Raw genomic sequence first — 17,050 nt, forward strand, 5'->3', positions numbered from 1 at the left:
TTACGGTCCTTCCGAATCATCCGGCGGAACGCTTTATGTATGGCCCGTGCTTCCGAGTCTCTCTCAACCTCTCTCAACCCCTCTTTTCAGATGGGTACGGCGAAGAGACGCCTACTTTCCAAGCTAATTGATTCTCCAACCACTGGTTCGGTGACTTCCAATTGTCTTTGGCATAGTTAGGCATTTGCGCCCCTAGGCTTAAGCTTGTACAATGTAGTACTTGGCTTGTACATGCGGCTCCAAAAGCATCACATCGAAACTGCCAGGTATGCATTCCCGAAAATCAAATGTAAAGCACACATCCCCTATTCTCCACGACCTCGTTGACAGATTTCCTTCAATTCTGCCCTTTTCGTTCTCACTCTCCTTTATACAGTGGTCAATCGTTTACCTTTTTGCAGTGCAGCCTGAATCGCGTTACATTGTCATAGTTTGAGTGTACCGTTGATAATCGGTGTTTTGAAGCCTGTGGTAGCTTAATCTTGATACCCTTGAATCTGAGGCCTCCAATAGTGTATGCACGAAATTCGAGAAATGACTTGAATAGCTTTCTACGCTGATAGTGTACAATGACTGCGACGGGTTGAAGAAAGAAAAATTACGGTTGCTCTGGGATAACTTTGGCAATCCACACTTTCAAATCCTCTAGCTCCTGCATATTAGTGCTATGACCAACACCAGGATAAACGTTATATGAAAGTCCACTCAATTCCCCAGGTTTTGCATTCGATATGCCAACTGATTTCAGAAATTCGACTGATTCTTCTGCGAATATGGGTTTGACGAGCGGATCGCTCGATCCATGACCCCAAAAGATGGGCATTTGTTTCGAATGAGGTGCGAGCATCTGAGAGATAACACCCGAAATTAGCAGAAGGAGCGATTGCAGCAGAAAGGAAGCACGCACTTTCTGTAATGTATCCTTGATGGGCACCCAGCCGCTCAAGCAAACTATCCCCGCAAGCTGTTTGTCTAATGACAGACCAGTGAGGAGCGACATTGCTGCTCCCTGGCTAAATCCACCGAGTATAATACGGTTCGGTGCCAGTCCTGCAGCCAACTCTGCGTCGATCAACTGTGTAAGAGAGGCTTTGCTCTTGAGCATCCCTGCTTCATCTTCGACGTCTTTAAAGCCAAATGATTTAATATCGAACCTGCAGTGCGCATTCAACTTCGAATCAAAGTTTCACATCATTGCAGTTAGACTGACCAGGACGGCATCACCATGCACATATTCGCAGTAACCGGAGATTGAGGTCTGTAGCAAGAGCGAATGAGAGTTATGATTGCGAGAACTTGATACTGGGAGCATACGAATGAGGCAGCACCCATTTCACATGTCCGAGGGTGGGTTCTTTTTTGAACATATTCGCGACGGGCTCCCAACCATGTCCAGTGTCTCCCAGTCCCTACAGAACGATCATATCAATCAGTTATTGAATTCATGGAGAAAGAGCTGGTGTAATTACGATGATGCGCTCACATGAACAAAGATGACCGTTGCTGTATGTTTCTTCGCTGCAGGAACAGTGAGGGAATGAAGAGCTGTCGCTACTGAAGCCATTGATGAGCAGAAAAGATGAAGGTTCGATGAAAACTTGCGAAATTTCGGTTGCCAACGGGATTTCCGTTCCGTATTCGGATAGATCCAGGATAGATCCCGGATTCACTTTGCTTCCATCATGTCCGTTCTCGAGGAACCAGTCTCTCTCCAAATCGATGCTCCAGAAGCTCCTTCAAACGATGAAACATTGGAAATTTCCCCAGCTCCAGATACAGAATCTATCAGCGAAGTGAAAATGAGCAAAAAGGCGATGAAAAAAGCAGCCAAAGCCGAGCGTTACCAGGCTTTCAAGCTCGAACGGCGGGCTCGAGAAAAGCAGATGCAAAAGGAGAAAAGGCGCTTAAAGGCTCAGAAAAGAGCTGCTGGGGAACTGGATGACTCTGCCGAGCTCGAGGAGAAGGCCAGGAAGAGGCAAAAAATGAGTGGATTTGGAGGAAAGATTGTGCTGGACTTGTCTTTCGACGAGTTGATGTCAGAAAAGGTCTCCTCTCCGTGTATTATCAAACAAGGAAGACGAAAATATTGATGTTTGTTCTAGGAAATCAATTCACTCTGTTCACAGCTCGCGTATACGTATAGTGCAAACCGCAATGCCTCTTATCCATTTACTTTGCTATGCACTTCGTTGAACGGACGTACGCGAGACCGATTAGAAGCGATAAACGACGGTGCTTACAAAAGATGGACCCATACTGAGTGGTGGGAGAATAGTTATGATTGTCTATGGTCGTCTCCAGGTGCTTCAAGCTCCACTCGAGAAGCAAGTCTTACACAAGCAGACCTGGATGTTCAAAAGCAGAACATCGTGTACCTCACCGCTGATTCTGGAGAGGAGATCGAGGAACTCAAGCCTGGTGAAACGTATATTATAGGTGCATTAGTCGATCGCAATCGCTATAAGGTTCTCGGAATATCTTCTGTCTATCTCGCTGATTGGTGTACTGACGTGCCTGTCGTAGAACTTGACCTTCGATAAAGCGAACAAAGAATCTATTCGCCATGCTCGCCTTCCTATCGGAAAATACATCAGCTCTTTGCCTACACGAAAGGTGCTCACCGTCAATCAGGTATTCGAGATTATGCTCAAGTGGGTCGAGACTAGGGATTGGGAGGAGGCCTTCAACTGTATCATTCCAAAACGCAAATTCCTCGACGGCAAGAAGAAAGGGAAGGACAGGAAGAGCCTTTCAGAAACAGAAGATGTTGTAACAGAAGGGGAAGGTGGAGACATTACAAGTGATCAGGTAGCATTGAAGATCGGCGCTGAAGATTTGGAAACGGTAGTGCAGGAAGATCAGCTGCTCGAGGCTCAGGCGTGAAGAAGTGCAATGTTGTACGCTCACATAACCAAATAAAGTTGCTGCAGATTTAATTTCAATCATTGTTCCCCCGCAACATGCAGCTGGCAGAACCAAGTGCGACTTTATTTACAGTGCTAGTGCTTGTGTGGGTACATAGACCTTGGTAAACGGAGTTCGTTCTTTATCGATTATTGGCCATACCTGTCATTTCAGCAATTCTCACAGGCACGAATCCCCCCGACGGACCACGAAGACAACCATCAACAGATACCTACAGATACCCGATGAAACAGATGCTATAATCGAGGGTACATAAAAGTTAAAACCTCATAATTTATAAAACCTCCCCGCAACTGCTGGTTACACACATATCTTTGCTGGCCAAAGATCCAACGCCATCGCTCTTTGGGGACACCTTACCGCTCGAGTGATCGCTTCCCCTAGACATTGCTACATCCTCGCCCTCACTCGCCGCTTCCAAACAATCAGCAACACCCATACCATTATGCGCTATTCTCATATGTACCTAGTGGTCCTCCTTGGATTATTCTCCGTTACGCACACAATGCCCGTTCCTTTTGCCTATGATGTGAGCGATAGTTTTACGCTTTGCTACCTTAAGCTCAATCGCACCTTTATCAGACCGGGACGAGTCATATACAGGCAACCCCAGCTTCCGGTGGATCGGTGTCGGATATCGTAAAAAGCATGATGAAGGATTCTCCGGATTCAGATTTCAAGGTCTCCTTCTACCAGCCACGAGACTTGATAACCAGGCGTGGAGTGGGTTCACCTAAGCAGATACAAGCCATGAAACAACAGGCTGCTACGACGGTGCATGCAGCGGTCAAGGAGTATTTGGAACAGCAATTTGGTACTGCCAAGATCACTTTCCAGGACGGGGAAGCTCGCGCATATCCCTACGCTTTTGCAGACTTCCCGCTCGCATTCTATGCAACATTATTGTCAAAGGACCGTTCGTTGCAGTTTAGTGGGAAGTTGTGGAAATCGGGGGGGAAGCATGTTGGGAAGCTTTACCCCTTCTCGAGCAGGTTCAACTTACGAGGTAGCTAAACATATGTACTGCTTCAATGTGTGAGCTACTAGAGTATGCCAGTCAACACAACTCCGCTCAGACTGCGCAGCTGGCCAAAAGAGAACTTATATCTGGTTGGAATGTCACCTATGTATATGATGTGTGCTTATCTCTAAGGCCCTGGGCTGCCCTGGGTCAACCATTGACGAAAGTCTGGGTCGATCCGCCAGACTTTCTTGTCCGTATGTGTTGCGCGCGGTCACACCTCTCCTCCGCCAAAGGGCATCCAGGAATCAGATGGTTGACTAGGAACTGGAATCTGTCGACATTCAAGCTTAGGAGGGGGGCAAAGTACTGAAGAGTCAAAAAGGAGACTTTATACCACACAGATGACACACACCTATTCATTGCATCAAAGTCAAACTAGCGACGCAGAATAACGCTTTAAATTCGACGGAATAAGTGATAGGAAATAAACAGAAAGGGCCACTAAAAATGGAAGTTCAGTGGATCCTTACTGTATGTCTCATGAAGATGTTATTCTGGGACCTGCATGCGCAGTGAATAAAGCAATGTTTTGATTCGTGAAAACAATATGCACAAGACACTGAGCTACACTGAGGCTCTTGGCGTTGCAAATGGAATAAGTTGCAGGAAAGGGTTCGAAAAAAATTGCCGGGGCCTGATTTGCTTGTCCCCTGCGGAACTCGGTCCGGGGAGGTGTGTTTTTCTCTTTGGCTTCACTGATCCTTCAATGTTCTCTCGAATCGTGAATTCAATGTTGGTGCTTCCGCGATGGACGAGAGCTAGTCGCAACCCTGCAACTCATATGCGGCGATTTCTCACCAATACAGCTCAGTCTAATTCTAGATCTGCGATTGTCACCGGAGCAGGACGTGGGATGTGGGTTCTTGAATCAACAACCTCGACCCATTGCCTTTGAACTTTCTAACATATGATTTATCCTCTGCGCGCAGAGGAAGGGCGATTGCTTTACGTCTTGCCCAAGATGGATTCGATGTCTGTGTCAATGACTTGGACGTGAACGCCGAGGACGTGGATAACGTGTGTCATTATACTTTTTTGAAACCTTAATCGCCGAATGCTTGCTAATTAGTGATGATCTCATTTTAGGTGGTCAAGGAAATTCAATTATTGGGACGTTCTGGTGTTGCATTCTGCGGCGATGTTTCGTCGATGGCCTCTGTCCAAGAAATGATAGCTACCTCCGTCACGGCTTTAGGACCCCTCAATGTCATGGTTGCCAATGCGGGCATCGCTCAGGTCGGTTGGCCAATGGATGTCACAGAAGCGGACATGCGTAAGCTGTTCGAGGTGAACGTGTTTGGTGTCGTCAATTCGAACATCGCAGCGGGACAACAGTTTATCAAACAAGGAACAAAAGGAAAAATTTTGAACGCTGCGAGGTGGGCACAAACTATGATGTCAAATCTATGTTCTAAGCTTTTTTTTCAGCGGTGTGTCATTCAAAGCAGATGCTTTGCTTCCCATGTACAGCGCCAGTAAAGCCGCTGTACGAAGTCTTACCCAATCTTTCGCCACTGAACTTGGGAGGCATGGTATCACCGTCAATGGCTATGCGCCAGGAATCGTCCAGTCTGCTATGTGGAAGCACATTGACGCTGAACTGGGAAAGATTAATGGGCTGCCACAGGGTGAAAACTTCAACTCGTTCACGAAGAATATTGCTTTGAGGAGGACAAGCGTACCTGAAGATGCGGCGAAGCTGGTGTCATATCTCGCTGGACCGGATTCAGACTATGTAACGGGTCAGACGATCTTGGTAGACGGCGGGCTTGTTTTCAGCTAGTTGAGCATTCACCATTTTAGTTCGGGTACATAGACGGTTGACATGAAAAGAATCTAGGTTAGTACGTGCATACGTTGACGTCTATCTATACATCTATCAATACAGACACAATTGCTGAACACTATTGTCAGTCAATGATACGAAAAGCCCCTTGTATCTACAGCAAGCAGAACCTCATCAACATTCGCCATAAACGCAGTCCAATCTTCTGCCGGGACAGCGGTGCCAAATGACGGTGCATTCACCTGTGAATAATCTGCCAAGTACCCAGAAGCAACATCCATTTGATGGTGTGCTGCTACTGCAATACCATTACCAATGTCAATCACTCGTTCTCATCTGAGCGGATTTAACCACGACTTACCGCCTGCAGAGTAGTTTGAGAAATCGGAGGTATAAGTTGGCTCCGCGCTTGTGACTTTCTGAGAACCCATTGTGGTAGGTGGATGAACATTTGAATGATAAAGAGGAGTTTCGATAAAATTGGAAGTGACTGGAAGGCTTGAGACAGTAGTAGGACTGTTGTTATCGGTTGGCACTTGCAACATATCGTCGGGAGTAGATGTAGAACCGGTCGACACGGAACCAGAAGTATCGGTAGCAGGGCTTGCCCGAGTAGCACTTTGCCCCGCAAAGTAAAGCTCGACCATGTATATCAGAGAGCTCAATGCATCACTTCCAGCCTCATATTAGCACCGAATTACAGCTTAGCCATTGAATTCAAGACTCACTTGATCCTTCCTGCTATCTGATATCTATTCAACAACCCGCTGTTAGCTTCCACTAGAATATTGCGGGGTAGCACGGATACTCACTTCTTCTCGTAATTGGCAGTAGCCTTCAAGGAGTGGCGTACATCATCCATATCTTTGCATGTATCTTGGGGAATGAGAGAATATTTATTTCTCCATACATTCATCAAGAGCACAATCGCTGCGACGTATACGGGGGACTGATGTATGTGTTTGGGCAGGGTACACGAGGGGAGTTGATGTGAAATACTTACTGTAAAATTGGGGAGAATTTCAAAGTTGAGCCTTTCAATGACTTCAAGAACTCTAATCACGCTTCGGCTTGCATTGGCACATATCGCGAGCGAGGGGAACTTCAGCATCGATGGTTCATTGGATCGGGGGATGAATTGTTTGTGAATCTGTTGGGCGTTCGATAAACTCCTGCGTTCGAACCCATACGACGTCCACACACCTGAATTTGTGTCCAATAATAGAAACAATAGAGTATACAGGATTGACGGTGAAATAACCCATCTTCTCTATTAGGATCCCATTTCACTACAAAATCATTCTAATCAGTAATTAATTCTTGTGGCATGACGGGTAGACTGACAATGTTCTGGTATACATGACATCCATTGGTTCAGCGCTGAGTTGAGCTCTGTTACGACTTTATGGTCCCAATTAGAGCCACAGGCGACAATTTTCTTCCAAATGTGCAGCTTCCTTGCTGAAAACTAGAAAGATCTTGTTAACCATAAAACACGTTGGGACCGACAGGTGGGACTTACTAGCATACGATGCCCCAAACCCGCAATCTCTAGGAGTTTTGCATAGCAGATAAAGAACGATGTCGTGGATGGAACGCCTGGAGGTTGAACGAAGGCTTGAGCTGGATTTTCATTTTCCCAGTATTCATCGTCACATTCAATCGGCGGTTCTAAGTCAAAGCTGAAAAGAATCAATAGTTAGATGGATCTGCAGAACTGTCCTTATCTACCACTTACTCATCATCTGTAGTTGCCCGAGGTCGGCCAAAGTTTATGCTCACCAACACATCAAGCCCGAGAAGTACCCAGAATGCACGCCTCCAGAGTTCACTCTGAACAGTCATCGGTCGCCCTTTTTGCTTTCGGTGTACTCCCATTTCTTGTGCGAAACGTATTCCAAGACCTATGAGTCCCCATGTCGAATGGAACATGGACGTACCCTTCAGGTATATTGCAGAGAGCTATCATTAGAATGTATCAGTTTTTGTATTCTAATTCAAAAACTCCAAACACATACGCAGCAATGTTGCAGCTGATACAGTGTAGGCGGCTCAACATCAACGGCCTGTACTTGAGAAACTTGCTGGTACCAAGGCCAACCCAGAGAATTCTCGGAGGTTATACCTTCAGGATAGTTTCGAGAATCTTGAGAGAATCGAGACGCGATTGCGCAGACACATAAAAGAACGCTCCCAAAGCCATGATCTTGAATGTGCAATTGATCCGATACAGCTCTAATGAACGTCGGACGATGCAAAAGGGGGAGGAATGGATGGACATGTATGAAGTAAAGATCAATGAGGCTCCAGAGTAAATCATTTGCGGGAAATCTGAGAGGTACTTGCTGATCTAGTCTCAAGATTCGGCGTTGCCACTGTGAAGTTAACATTGAGCTATGTAGTTCAGAAAAAAACAAGGCGAGAAGCTCACAGGATATACAGTCCAAAATTCCGGCCTTCTGTCCACGATCTGTATTGGCTGATCTCCCATTACTTCCTTCTTCATGTCCACCGCCGTCCTCATCAGTACCAGGTTACTTGATTTACCGAAATGTCGCCGCGGTGACTCAGTTTTGTTATTGAGTGTGAAGCCTTGCACGGACGTGGCGAGTACATCATCCATGGGCACATCTTCTGATGAATCGGAATCTTCAGAGTCACTCTGGAAACCTATTGGGGTATTAGAGGCGGTAATCTCTTGGACGGTGCGTCGCCATCGAGACATTTGCCTCTCTAATCCGCGAACACATTGAGAGAGATCAACAAGCATTTTTCGGACGAGCCCTGGATCATCGGGAATAGGATAGGTTTTTGGTTCAGTCAGTACGGCTGTGATCAACGCTTGCACGGATTCAGAAGGATGTTTCCGAATGGTTCTGAACGACGTTATATTGGTGAACGGAAGGCTGCCATGACCACATGAATTTGGAGCTTACCCGACTCTGGGTCCGCGTTTCTTCAAAGGCTGTAAGCATCTGGATAACACATGAAGCGAGGGAAGACACCTTTTGTTCGGCGTTGTGAGTGCATTCAACCTCCGCATTTTGGCAATTATAGCATATATTACCAGGTCTTGTTGCACTGTCACCTAGTTGGTTCAGCTCGTCAGTGGCAGCTTAGTAACACCTTTTTATGAATACCCACAGCGAACTTTGCAGAAGGATGACACGAGACTGGTGAGGCACTTAGTCTTGAACATCCTCAATCACCACTTACCTTTCTTCAAACTTGGGCGTGAGTATGAATGTCAGAGGGAAGTAATAAGAAAATACACTTTTTTTTTGCAAAAATCACAGGCCCCTTGAGCACGGCGCTTTCTGTCACTGCCAGGGTATGGATACATAGACGTGGGTGAAGGTGAAAAACTGGATGAGCGCAGTAATTAATAGTATCATATCAGAGTACTATACCATCTCCGTTCAGCACCCAATGAATGTGAGTAAATGTATGTTTTTCACGTGGCATGAGTACTAGTTCGCGGGAGAGCTTAATGATCACTGCTTTATCTTCTTCGAGTAGTACTGTACGCTTTCCTCGACTATATGATAGTATATCATCTATCTGACACCTCAGCAATACAACCAATAGGAAGACTACTCCGCGTAATTTTGATCCTGACTTGGCGGCTCAAGCATTTCCAGGTTTCCGTCTTCCGCCCAGGCTCCAGTTGCGGAGAAGCAAGCTTCAAAAAGCAAATTATTATTCGATCCCAGAACAATGTGGGACTACTTTGAGGATGGAATCATCAACGCGGGTTTGCGGGTAGGTAGTTATAGACGAGAATAGACCCTGGTATCCTGCTGGTATCCATGGATTTATTGAGGACACCTCCAGACTCCCGATTTCTCCTTACATAGTTCAAACACACATACATATTTAATGATAAACCCTTTGCTTCATTGTCGACAACTTCGTATCCTGTCCTGTGAGGACTTGTTTGAGACCACAAATCCTGGATCAAGTTCCAGTTGCGCGCTAATCGAAATCCCGCATTGACACATCGGTATAAATACAGTTCCATTGACTTGAGTACCTCCTTCACACCGTACCTTGAAGGCAAATCTATAAGTAAGCCCCAGATAAGCCCCTTATCTAGCACTAAGTGTCATCACACCAATCCCATAAAGCAAGCATGAGCCCAATAATTCAGCTCATTTATGGTTTTCACTGGCAAGTGACAAATGAGATTCGTCATCCGAGTCTGCGGTCATATGCCGTGAGCCCTATTGAGCCCCGATTCTTAAAGGTTGAATTGGAATACGAAGTGTGTAAGGTGGAAAGCATAACTTGAATAGGCCCATGAAGCGACGGTGAACTTGAAACCACTCTGAAACTTGAACACTTTGAATCTTGGACCACTGCATCACGATGGCATCACCAACTATGAAGCTAGCTAAATGTTACCAGTCAGTTGGATCTATCAAGAGGACCGAGGCCAAGGAAGAGTGGTCAACCGTCATTCTCTAATGTCAGATTTCGTGTTTCGTGCTACCTGCCTATTCTCACCTAATCAAGGCTCACATGGAGATGAAGACTCACATGGAGAGCTAAAGAGGACTTGTCGGTGCTGGCAACACCGTGGACAAGTAGAAATCAGGAAGACGGAGATGCCAGTCTAGCGTCCTAGCTTTGATCCACCACGGTGGCCATGCATTTTTGCTATCGCATGAGGACCTTGCAACATCTAATTTATAAATATTAATTCAGATTAATAGCAACGATCACCAACTACAACAACCCTTCATTGGCCTCGAAACGTTCCATACTTTTCTCCACCTTCGACTGATCCTTGATCTTGTCCTCACTGATGACTCCCAACTCCTTTGCCTCTTTCTCACATCTCTCACAAGGGCAAGCAAATTTCCAGCCTCGAGCGAGCTCCATCCTACGTCTCCTTCTGCAATCGACAACGCTTTCGCCCTCATGTTGGGTTACATCAACGTACGCGACTGTTAGCTCTTCGCCGGCTTTGAGGTCTCGCGTAGCGATGAGATGTAGTTGGGAGGTTCCCGCGTCAAAGGAAGGACGGGCGGTGGGCTCACAAGAGTGTGTGAGATAGGAGGAGACGGTGTATACCGCACTACCAATTTGGCGGGAGGTTCCGACGGCTGTACGAGTTCTTTCGATGTCTTCTGGACGATTGTTTGTGACAGGCTGAGGGAAGATAGCTTAGTCGGAGAAATGTGTAATATGGTGAGAAAACCGTACTTTATCATCGCGTCCACCATCATAGTACACTCCATATGCATTATACAACATTTTTCCTAGGAGAGTAGCATACCTCTCATCCGTGGCTAAAGCGTCCAAACCAGGCATCGCGCTATCCAACACGGCCGTCAATAATTTCAAACCGTCCTTTGGCGAATCCACATCCACATATCTTAAACGCTCGAAGTGATCAGCGAGGAGGTAGTCTCCACCATCAGCGTCAGTGAAATCTGCCTGATCGGCTGTCGTTGTGGTTTTCGACAAGGTCTGGGAGATCAACTTGGACATCTCGACGTTGACCTGACGAGCGATGAATTGGGCTACGAGGAGTGGCGCTGCATGACCAGGCATTTCGGTTTTAAGGTAGTTCGCAAATTGTGCTTGGGCTTTGCGTCTCTCGTTGAGTTGCTCGGCAGTGCTGGGCTCTGAAGGGATTTCCTGAGGTAGGGGGCGTTCGAGGGTGAAGAGGAGACCGTAGTACTGAGATTTGGCGGCAGATTGGCAGGCAGCGGAACAGTAAACGGTATTTAAAGCATGGCTTTCAGGTTCTCTGATGGACATAGAAGGTTCAACAGAACGTAGACATTGGGAGCAATGTGTCCCTGCGGCTTGAATATCAGAATCTAGAGCTGCGACGATAGGGAATTCCTATGACGCTATCATTCAACGTTGGGTTTGGTGAAGAATGAACTATTGCACCTTGTATATAGCCTCTCCTGTTTTCACTCCCTTCGTAAGTACAAGAGTCTTTTTCGGCCCATCTCCCACCTGCCGAGTTTCCACTTTGACACCAAACGATTTTGGGGGAAATTTCAGATAATACCCTACGCAAATCGACTTAGCACACTAGTTCTCAGAATATCTCACAAGGCCGCACCTTCAACTCTGCCTTTTACCTGAAACAACAGGAAGAAAGAAACAGAATGTATTAGAACACACAGACGAGCAAGCAAAGCAAAATGCGTAGAGTTATATCCGTGGTAGCTCTGACTACGACTTTTTGACATGCAGAGTGTACAGATGGTGATGATTATTTAGATCTTTCATGTGGAGATCTTGTCCCACTCCTGCGAAGACGCCTCGGAGGGCGGCCCTCTGACTGGACTCGTTTCTTCGTCGAGGTCGTCCATGCCGGGTTTTGGAACAGACATACTCACATCAAGGTTGGTCAACTCAATGACCAGCTATGCGGTAACAACTATTAGAAAGTAATGACTGTGAACAACCATATGATAGTCACCTTGAAGATTGGTTTTGGGACTGTTTTTTGGTATATCACCATCAGCTCAACTGGAGATGGGTAGACTCGGAGGGCGCGGTAGAAAGCTAAAGCCGCCGGAAGGCTGAACATTGGACCTAAAGCCAACAGCGGTAAGATAACAAAAAATGGCTTCAATGTGGTCGCACCCTGAAGAGATAACTGTTCGCCTGAAGCGACTTGGGTCATAAAGTATGCCTCCTTTTGCTCCGGCGAAATTGGAACCTGCTCTGCTTTGACCTGCTCTAGGGCTTCACGGAGTTCATCGACGCCCACAGCGTCTGGGGAAGAGGGAAGAGAAGCCTTCGAGGATGCTATAGACTTGTCAACGCGTTTCTTCTCTTTTTCTGTGTAAATGAATGATTGGTGAAGGAAACATGAGGCCGAAAAACTATGACTGACTTAATTTTCTCCGAAATTCAACATCATTTCTACGCTTGTAGTCGAAATAGACAGCATAGGCGGCTATACTGAGCACAGCGATTCCAGCGATAGTGAGCACACTCGTTGTTCTTGAGCTCATTGATGGTGTAGAAGAAAGAGAAAGAACTGGACACGGGATGACGAAATTTCGGAAAAGTTTTTTTTGTCATCATTCAAATCAATTACAGTAAACAGCACAAGTCTTCAGCAGACTTTTTTACTTGGTCCCGGTCGCCATGAACGGCGACGGTGAGCCCAATGTGATGGACTCGACTCTACCTCTTATTCCTTCTGCCAATACTGCTGACGTGGCTACTGGGCTTTCCACTCAAATCGACTCAACAAACGACGCTCTCTCCATGAACTTTTCTTCTCAAATGCATGCCGAGAACAATGAATATGCGACGCTTACAGATGGAAACGGCGACTTGTCCATTTCACAATCTGAGCACAGCAATCTTATACCACTCAAACACGATGAGAGGTTGGATCTGACTGTTGGTCAGGTTGAGATGATGGAACCGGGTGGAGAGCTCAACGGTGATAGTGCTGGTGCTGGTGCTATCGCTGACGATGACCAAGAGTATCTGCAGAATGCTGATCCGAATGAAATGAAGCGCGTCAAGGTTTGCATATCCACTTGACCGGCACGCGTGTACTTACAGCTTTTTCATAAGGTATACGAACTTGTAGGTTCTCGTTGGGTAGACCGAGGAACGGCATTTTGCTTCGGTCATCTCTCCGAGGACGGATCTGAAGCACTTTTGACAGCCCGTTCAGAGAAGGAGGTGGACGACATTATCCTTAGCACAACTATTCGTACTAGTGACGTGTATCAACGACAGCAAGGTCTGACTTGTATTCGTATCCATATCCATGTGCTTATATTGCGCTAGAAACCCTGATTGTATGGACGGAACCTGATGGTGTTGATTATGCATTAAGTTTCCAAGATTCGGAGGGTTGTGCTGAAGTTTGGAGCTTTATCGTCGACGTTCAAAGACATATGAGTGGCGCTGGCGAGTCTTTCGTTTTTGCATTTTTCTGAGTAACTTCTGACCCTCACTGAGCAGCGGAAGAACAAGGCTCAATCACCCTCGACCCATCTTCACCTCTCCCTGCTTCTTCAGAACCTTCGTCTGTCGCTACTGCAACCATCATTCGTACTGGTCATTTACCCGCTCCGCACCTGGGCATGATTGGAGAAATAGACAGGGCTATCAAGACACTGGCTAGAACGCAACAGGTCAAGGAGAAAATATGCGAGTATATCCAGAATGAGGTGCGTCTCTATAGGTCTTCACTACTGTAGAGTTGTACCGTCGTATGACTATCAATACATGAATTTTTGTACCATCTACAAAGGCTAAGCGTAACTTCTTCACAGGATTATATCAAACAACTTATTGAGGTGCTGCATCTGGCCGAGGAATCCGAGAGTCTAGAGAATTTGCATGCACTATGCAGTCTTATGCAAACGATACGTACGTTATACCTACTTCAGTCAACCAGAGTTTTTACATCTTTATCGCAGTCATGTTGAACGATCACGGCATCTATGAGCAGATCCTAGAAGATGAATATTTCTTCCACGTCTGTGGCATGCTTGAATGTGTGTTCTTGACTTTCCAGTTGACATTTTTACTCGTGACCAATAATCTTCGTCTTTAGACGATCCCGAATTCCCTACGCACAAAGCCAATTTCCGTGAATTCCTGATTCAAGGTACCCGATTCCATGAGCCTGTACTTATTCGAGATTTTGGCATTCACCGCAAAATCCACCACACATACCGACTTCAATTTCTCAAAGACGTAGTTTTAGCGAGGGTACTGGACGATTCTACATTCAATGTTTTGAATTCTTGTATCATCTTCAACCAGATGGACATCATTCAACACGTTCAGCAAGACAATGCGTTTTTGCGAGATATCGTCAAGTTGTATGTTGATGAAGATATGCTTGCAGGCGGCGGGAGGAAGGCACAAGAACAGCAGCAGATTGGTCCTCAAGTGAATGGTCACGATCCGCCGTCAACGTCGAGCCCCACCAATGGCGCCCAGCCTTTGGCTAACGGATATGTACCCTCTTCATCGCCCACTCCGCGCCCTTCTACACCCAGTCAAGCTAAACAGCAACCTTATTCTTTTGCCCCTCCGGAAGAGATGTCAGAAGCTGCTCTTGAACTTAGACGATCCGTGATATTCTTGATTCAACAATTATGCGTAATGGGAAAGAATGTACAACTTCCTGCCCGATTGGCACTTTTCAGAACACTGGTCGACCGCGGCGTGCTCTTCGCCATCCAATGGGCATTAGGTCTTTCTGAGAAACAACCAGTGACAAAGGCAATGATAAGTGCTGGTGGGGAGGTTTTGGCTGCGTTGCTTGACCACGACTTGGGGGGCGTTCGAGCCCACGTATTGAAGCAGGTCGTGGCAATTGACAAGGAAAGGGCAGCAGGGAAGCGAGGTGCTGATAAGGCGGAGACGATTGTGGAGCTATGCTGCCGGAACTTATCACAAAGTAAAGATCTCGCGGTCCAGAGTCAGATTGGGGATGCGTTGAAAGTTTGGTTGGACGTACCCCTTTCGACGGATAATTTCTCATCGGGAGGATCCGAGGCTACACAAGTGTGTATTTCTCCTACCTTTCTCAACTGTGTGTGTGGAATCAAATCGTTATACAGGCAATGGCATCAAAGATGACTCGTAAAGATGAACCTGGAACAGAACGGTTCATAGAGTATTTCTACAAGAATTGTGCTCAGATTTTATTCAAACCCTTCAGCGACCTTCCGGATTGGAGGAATGTGACCGGTACGAAATCTCTATCAGAACATTGGCCTAATTATGACCTCGTTCCACAGAGTTAATTTATCCCTTGACACGCGAACAGACCAATCGATACGTGTATCTGTGCGATATGCTGTACAATTTCAGCCTGCAGCATCAGTTTCGAAGTCATTTCTATATACTGTCTACGAACGTTGTTCTAAAGGTTGCCTCACTCCTGAAAGCCAAAGAAAAACATCTACGGCATGGTAGGTCCGAGTTGTTTTTGGAGTCCCAATCACTAACGTCTTGCTTCAGCTGCCTTCCGAGTCTTCAGGCTTCTGCTCAAACAGAATAATCAGAACATGATGTCGCAGTTGATGAAGCATGATATTTTCAAGCCGATACTGGATCTCACCCTCCAAGAGTCACGGCGGGATAACCTTCTCAGCTGCTCATGTCAAGAGTTCTTTGAGCATATGCGGCGAGTATGTACCTCTTTCAGGTCGATCGTTTGTGATTACATATTTACAATGTCACGTAGGAAAACATGAAGGACCAAATCAACTTTTGTATGACTAAACATGAAGTGGAAATAAAAGCCCTGGCTGAGACCCGCCTTGGTGGTCAGCGTTTCCAGCTTTTCATTCGCAGATGGGAGATGAACAACGAGCCCATGCCGGTCGAGGCAAAACCCGAGAAGTGCGTAATTCTGCTTCTTTCATATCTATCTACTCACCCCGTTTCAATGATCCTTCTTCATTCACCAATTCGACCAGAATTATCGACACTCGCAACTGGCCGATTGGAAGCCGTGTCCTCGAAGCGGAAGAAGAAGACTATTTCAACGGAGACGACGAAGACGATTTTGTGCCTGCTATCAGTCACTCATGGTCGAGAGGAACCGGCGCGTCTTCTCCTATACCCAGTTCTAATGGCTTGAAACGCAAACGCCGTATGGCCGTCGCTGGAGCTCTCTCAAACAAGGGAATACGGACACATCGTCCACCTTCTCGTTCTCCACACCTTGGATCCCTTGTCGACTACGAAGACGATGAAGAGCCGGTTTCAATCGACACTTCAGAAGATCCTTCAGCGTCCTCATCTTCGTCCACCCTTGCTCCCCCGTCAAGCCCTAAACCTTCACATCGTCAAATTCCTTCACCCCCGAACGGCCCCCCACCTAAACGCCTGCCCTCGGTGGACGAGGAGGATGAAGATAATATGCTGGAAGCTCTCGTCGCTCGATCGCGGCCGCAGTCACCTGCCCCAGGGTTGATGTCCAGCGTAGATTCTCTCGGTCCAATGAGACCAGCCGAGAAAAGGCGGCGGGGTGATGACGACGAGGACGACGAAGAGCTACTAGGCAGATTGTCAAAGACTTCCAAAAAGCCTGATCTGGGAAAACAGAAGGATATGTCCGGAGGATTGTCCATCTCGTTGATCAATCGCAACAAGACAGGAGACGATCCACCCAAAAAGTTCAAACTCAAAATTGGGATGGCGAAAGCCAATTCGTTGTCCTCCCCTAAAATTTCTTCGCCATCATCAGCTACTCAAGCTCCCTCAGAGCCAGGTGCGAAAGATGGGGATACGGGATAATCTTGTAATTGTTGCTAGCTCTGGTAGCTTTTCGGAATGTGGGACTAGCT

General features: G+C 46.6%; 9 protein-coding genes across 9 annotated transcripts; 6 read left to right on the forward strand and 3 right to left on the reverse strand.

The window, feature by feature from the left end:
* Window positions 1-52: 52 nt before the first annotated feature.
* On the forward strand, window positions 53-517 carry C8R40DRAFT_133529 (uncharacterized protein). Its single transcript, XM_046234132.1, has 3 exons — window positions 53-145; window positions 197-266; window positions 331-517. Exons 1-3 carry the CDS (start codon window positions 91-93, stop codon window positions 434-436), a joined length of 231 nt encoding a protein of 76 aa, XP_046087497.1. The 5' UTR covers window positions 53-90; the 3' UTR covers window positions 437-517.
* An 81-nt stretch (window positions 518-598) lies between these two features.
* Window positions 599-1,564, reverse strand: C8R40DRAFT_1160222 (Phospholipase/carboxylesterase/thioesterase; the record flags this gene model as incomplete). Its single annotated transcript, XM_046229986.1, has 5 exons — window positions 599-847; window positions 908-1,154; window positions 1,211-1,258; window positions 1,315-1,409; window positions 1,484-1,564. 5 exons carry the CDS (start codon window positions 1,562-1,564, stop codon window positions 599-601), a joined length of 720 nt encoding a protein of 239 aa, XP_046087498.1.
* A 235-nt stretch (window positions 1,565-1,799) lies between these two features.
* Window positions 1,800-2,883, forward strand: C8R40DRAFT_1042393 (guanine-1-methyltransferase-domain-containing protein; the record flags this gene model as incomplete). Its single annotated transcript, XM_046224077.1, has 3 exons — window positions 1,800-2,045; window positions 2,103-2,465; window positions 2,524-2,883. The coding sequence occupies 3 exons, from the start codon at window positions 1,800-1,802 to the stop codon at window positions 2,881-2,883; spliced, it is 969 nt and encodes a 322-aa protein (XP_046087499.1).
* A 244-nt stretch (window positions 2,884-3,127) lies between these two features.
* On the forward strand, window positions 3,128-4,018 carry C8R40DRAFT_133801 (uncharacterized protein). The gene is made up of 2 exons (XM_046234133.1): window positions 3,128-3,454; window positions 3,508-4,018. The coding sequence occupies exons 1-2, from the start codon at window positions 3,371-3,373 to the stop codon at window positions 3,937-3,939; spliced, it is 516 nt and encodes a 171-aa protein (XP_046087500.1). The 5' UTR covers window positions 3,128-3,370; the 3' UTR covers window positions 3,940-4,018.
* Window positions 4,019-4,730: 712 nt separating this feature from the next.
* On the forward strand, window positions 4,731-5,732 carry C8R40DRAFT_1042643 (acetoin dehydrogenase-like protein; the record flags this gene model as incomplete). Its single annotated transcript, XM_046224102.1, has 4 exons — window positions 4,731-4,804; window positions 4,879-4,966; window positions 5,036-5,328; window positions 5,378-5,732. The coding sequence occupies 4 exons, from the start codon at window positions 4,731-4,733 to the stop codon at window positions 5,730-5,732; spliced, it is 810 nt and encodes a 269-aa protein (XP_046087501.1).
* An 811-nt stretch (window positions 5,733-6,543) lies between these two features.
* Window positions 6,544-7,667, reverse strand: C8R40DRAFT_1042496 (uncharacterized protein; the record flags this gene model as incomplete). The annotated part of the gene is made up of 6 exons (XM_046224086.1): window positions 6,544-6,684; window positions 6,739-6,885; window positions 6,939-7,024; window positions 7,080-7,203; window positions 7,258-7,417; window positions 7,474-7,667. The coding sequence occupies 6 exons, from the start codon at window positions 7,665-7,667 to the stop codon at window positions 6,544-6,546; spliced, it is 852 nt and encodes a 283-aa protein (XP_046087502.1).
* Window positions 7,668-8,419: 752 nt separating this feature from the next.
* On the forward strand, window positions 8,420-9,185 carry C8R40DRAFT_1099736 (uncharacterized protein). Its single transcript, XM_046227875.1, has 5 exons — window positions 8,420-8,611; window positions 8,672-8,691; window positions 8,741-8,823; window positions 8,880-8,889; window positions 9,010-9,185. The coding sequence occupies exons 1-5, from the start codon at window positions 8,596-8,598 to the stop codon at window positions 9,088-9,090; spliced, it is 210 nt and encodes a 69-aa protein (XP_046087503.1). The 5' UTR covers window positions 8,420-8,595; the 3' UTR covers window positions 9,091-9,185.
* Window positions 9,186-10,463: 1,278 nt separating this feature from the next.
* On the reverse strand, window positions 10,464-12,724 carry C8R40DRAFT_1068726 (uncharacterized protein; the record flags this gene model as incomplete). Its single annotated transcript, XM_046226032.1, has 8 exons — window positions 10,464-10,889; window positions 10,944-11,591; window positions 11,643-11,767; window positions 11,821-11,839; window positions 12,101-12,127; window positions 12,184-12,299; window positions 12,351-12,548; window positions 12,604-12,724. 8 exons carry the CDS (start codon window positions 12,722-12,724, stop codon window positions 10,464-10,466), a joined length of 1,680 nt encoding a protein of 559 aa, XP_046087504.1.
* Window positions 12,725-13,139: 415 nt separating this feature from the next.
* Window positions 13,140-17,000, forward strand: C8R40DRAFT_1042498 (component of IIS longevity pathway SMK-1-domain-containing protein; the record flags this gene model as incomplete). The annotated part of the gene is made up of 12 exons (XM_046224087.1): window positions 13,140-13,250; window positions 13,302-13,473; window positions 13,521-13,634; window positions 13,704-13,906; window positions 14,012-14,108; window positions 14,159-14,236; window positions 14,296-15,257; window positions 15,329-15,443; window positions 15,494-15,667; window positions 15,717-15,886; window positions 15,943-16,100; window positions 16,178-17,000. 12 exons carry the CDS (start codon window positions 13,140-13,142, stop codon window positions 16,998-17,000), a joined length of 3,177 nt encoding a protein of 1,058 aa, XP_046087505.1.
* Window positions 17,001-17,050: the final 50 nt, after the last annotated feature.

This window comes from Lentinula edodes, assembly GCF_021015755.1.
Source record: "Lentinula edodes strain Le(Bin) 0899 ss11 chromosome Unknown C8R40scaffold_13, whole genome shotgun sequence".
Taxonomy (NCBI): domain Eukaryota; kingdom Fungi; phylum Basidiomycota; class Agaricomycetes; order Agaricales; family Omphalotaceae; genus Lentinula; species Lentinula edodes.

Excerpts from the sequence above, each read along its gene's own strand:
- C8R40DRAFT_133529 (XM_046234132.1), top strand. The coding sequence starts at position 91 with ATGGGTACGGCGAAGAGACGCCTACTTTCCAAGCTAATTGATTCTCCA. Across the intron at positions 146-196 it reads AATTGATTCTCCAACCACTG|GCTTAAGCTTGTACAATGTA; the intron begins GTTCGGTGACTT and ends TTGCGCCCCTAG. Across the intron at positions 267-330 it reads CATCACATCGAAACTGCCAG|ATTTCCTTCAATTCTGCCCT; the intron begins GTATGCATTCCC and ends CCTCGTTGACAG.
- C8R40DRAFT_133801 (XM_046234133.1), top strand. The coding sequence starts at position 3,371 with ATGCGCTATTCTCATATGTACCTAGTGGTCCTCCTTGGATTATTCTCC. Across the intron at positions 3,455-3,507 it reads CCGTTCCTTTTGCCTATGAT|ACCGGGACGAGTCATATACA; the intron begins GTGAGCGATAGT and ends CACCTTTATCAG.
- C8R40DRAFT_1099736 (XM_046227875.1), top strand. Across the intron at positions 8,692-8,740 it reads CCGACTCTGGGTCCGCGTTT|CTTTTGTTCGGCGTTGTGAG; the intron begins CTTCAAAGGCTG and ends GAGGGAAGACAC.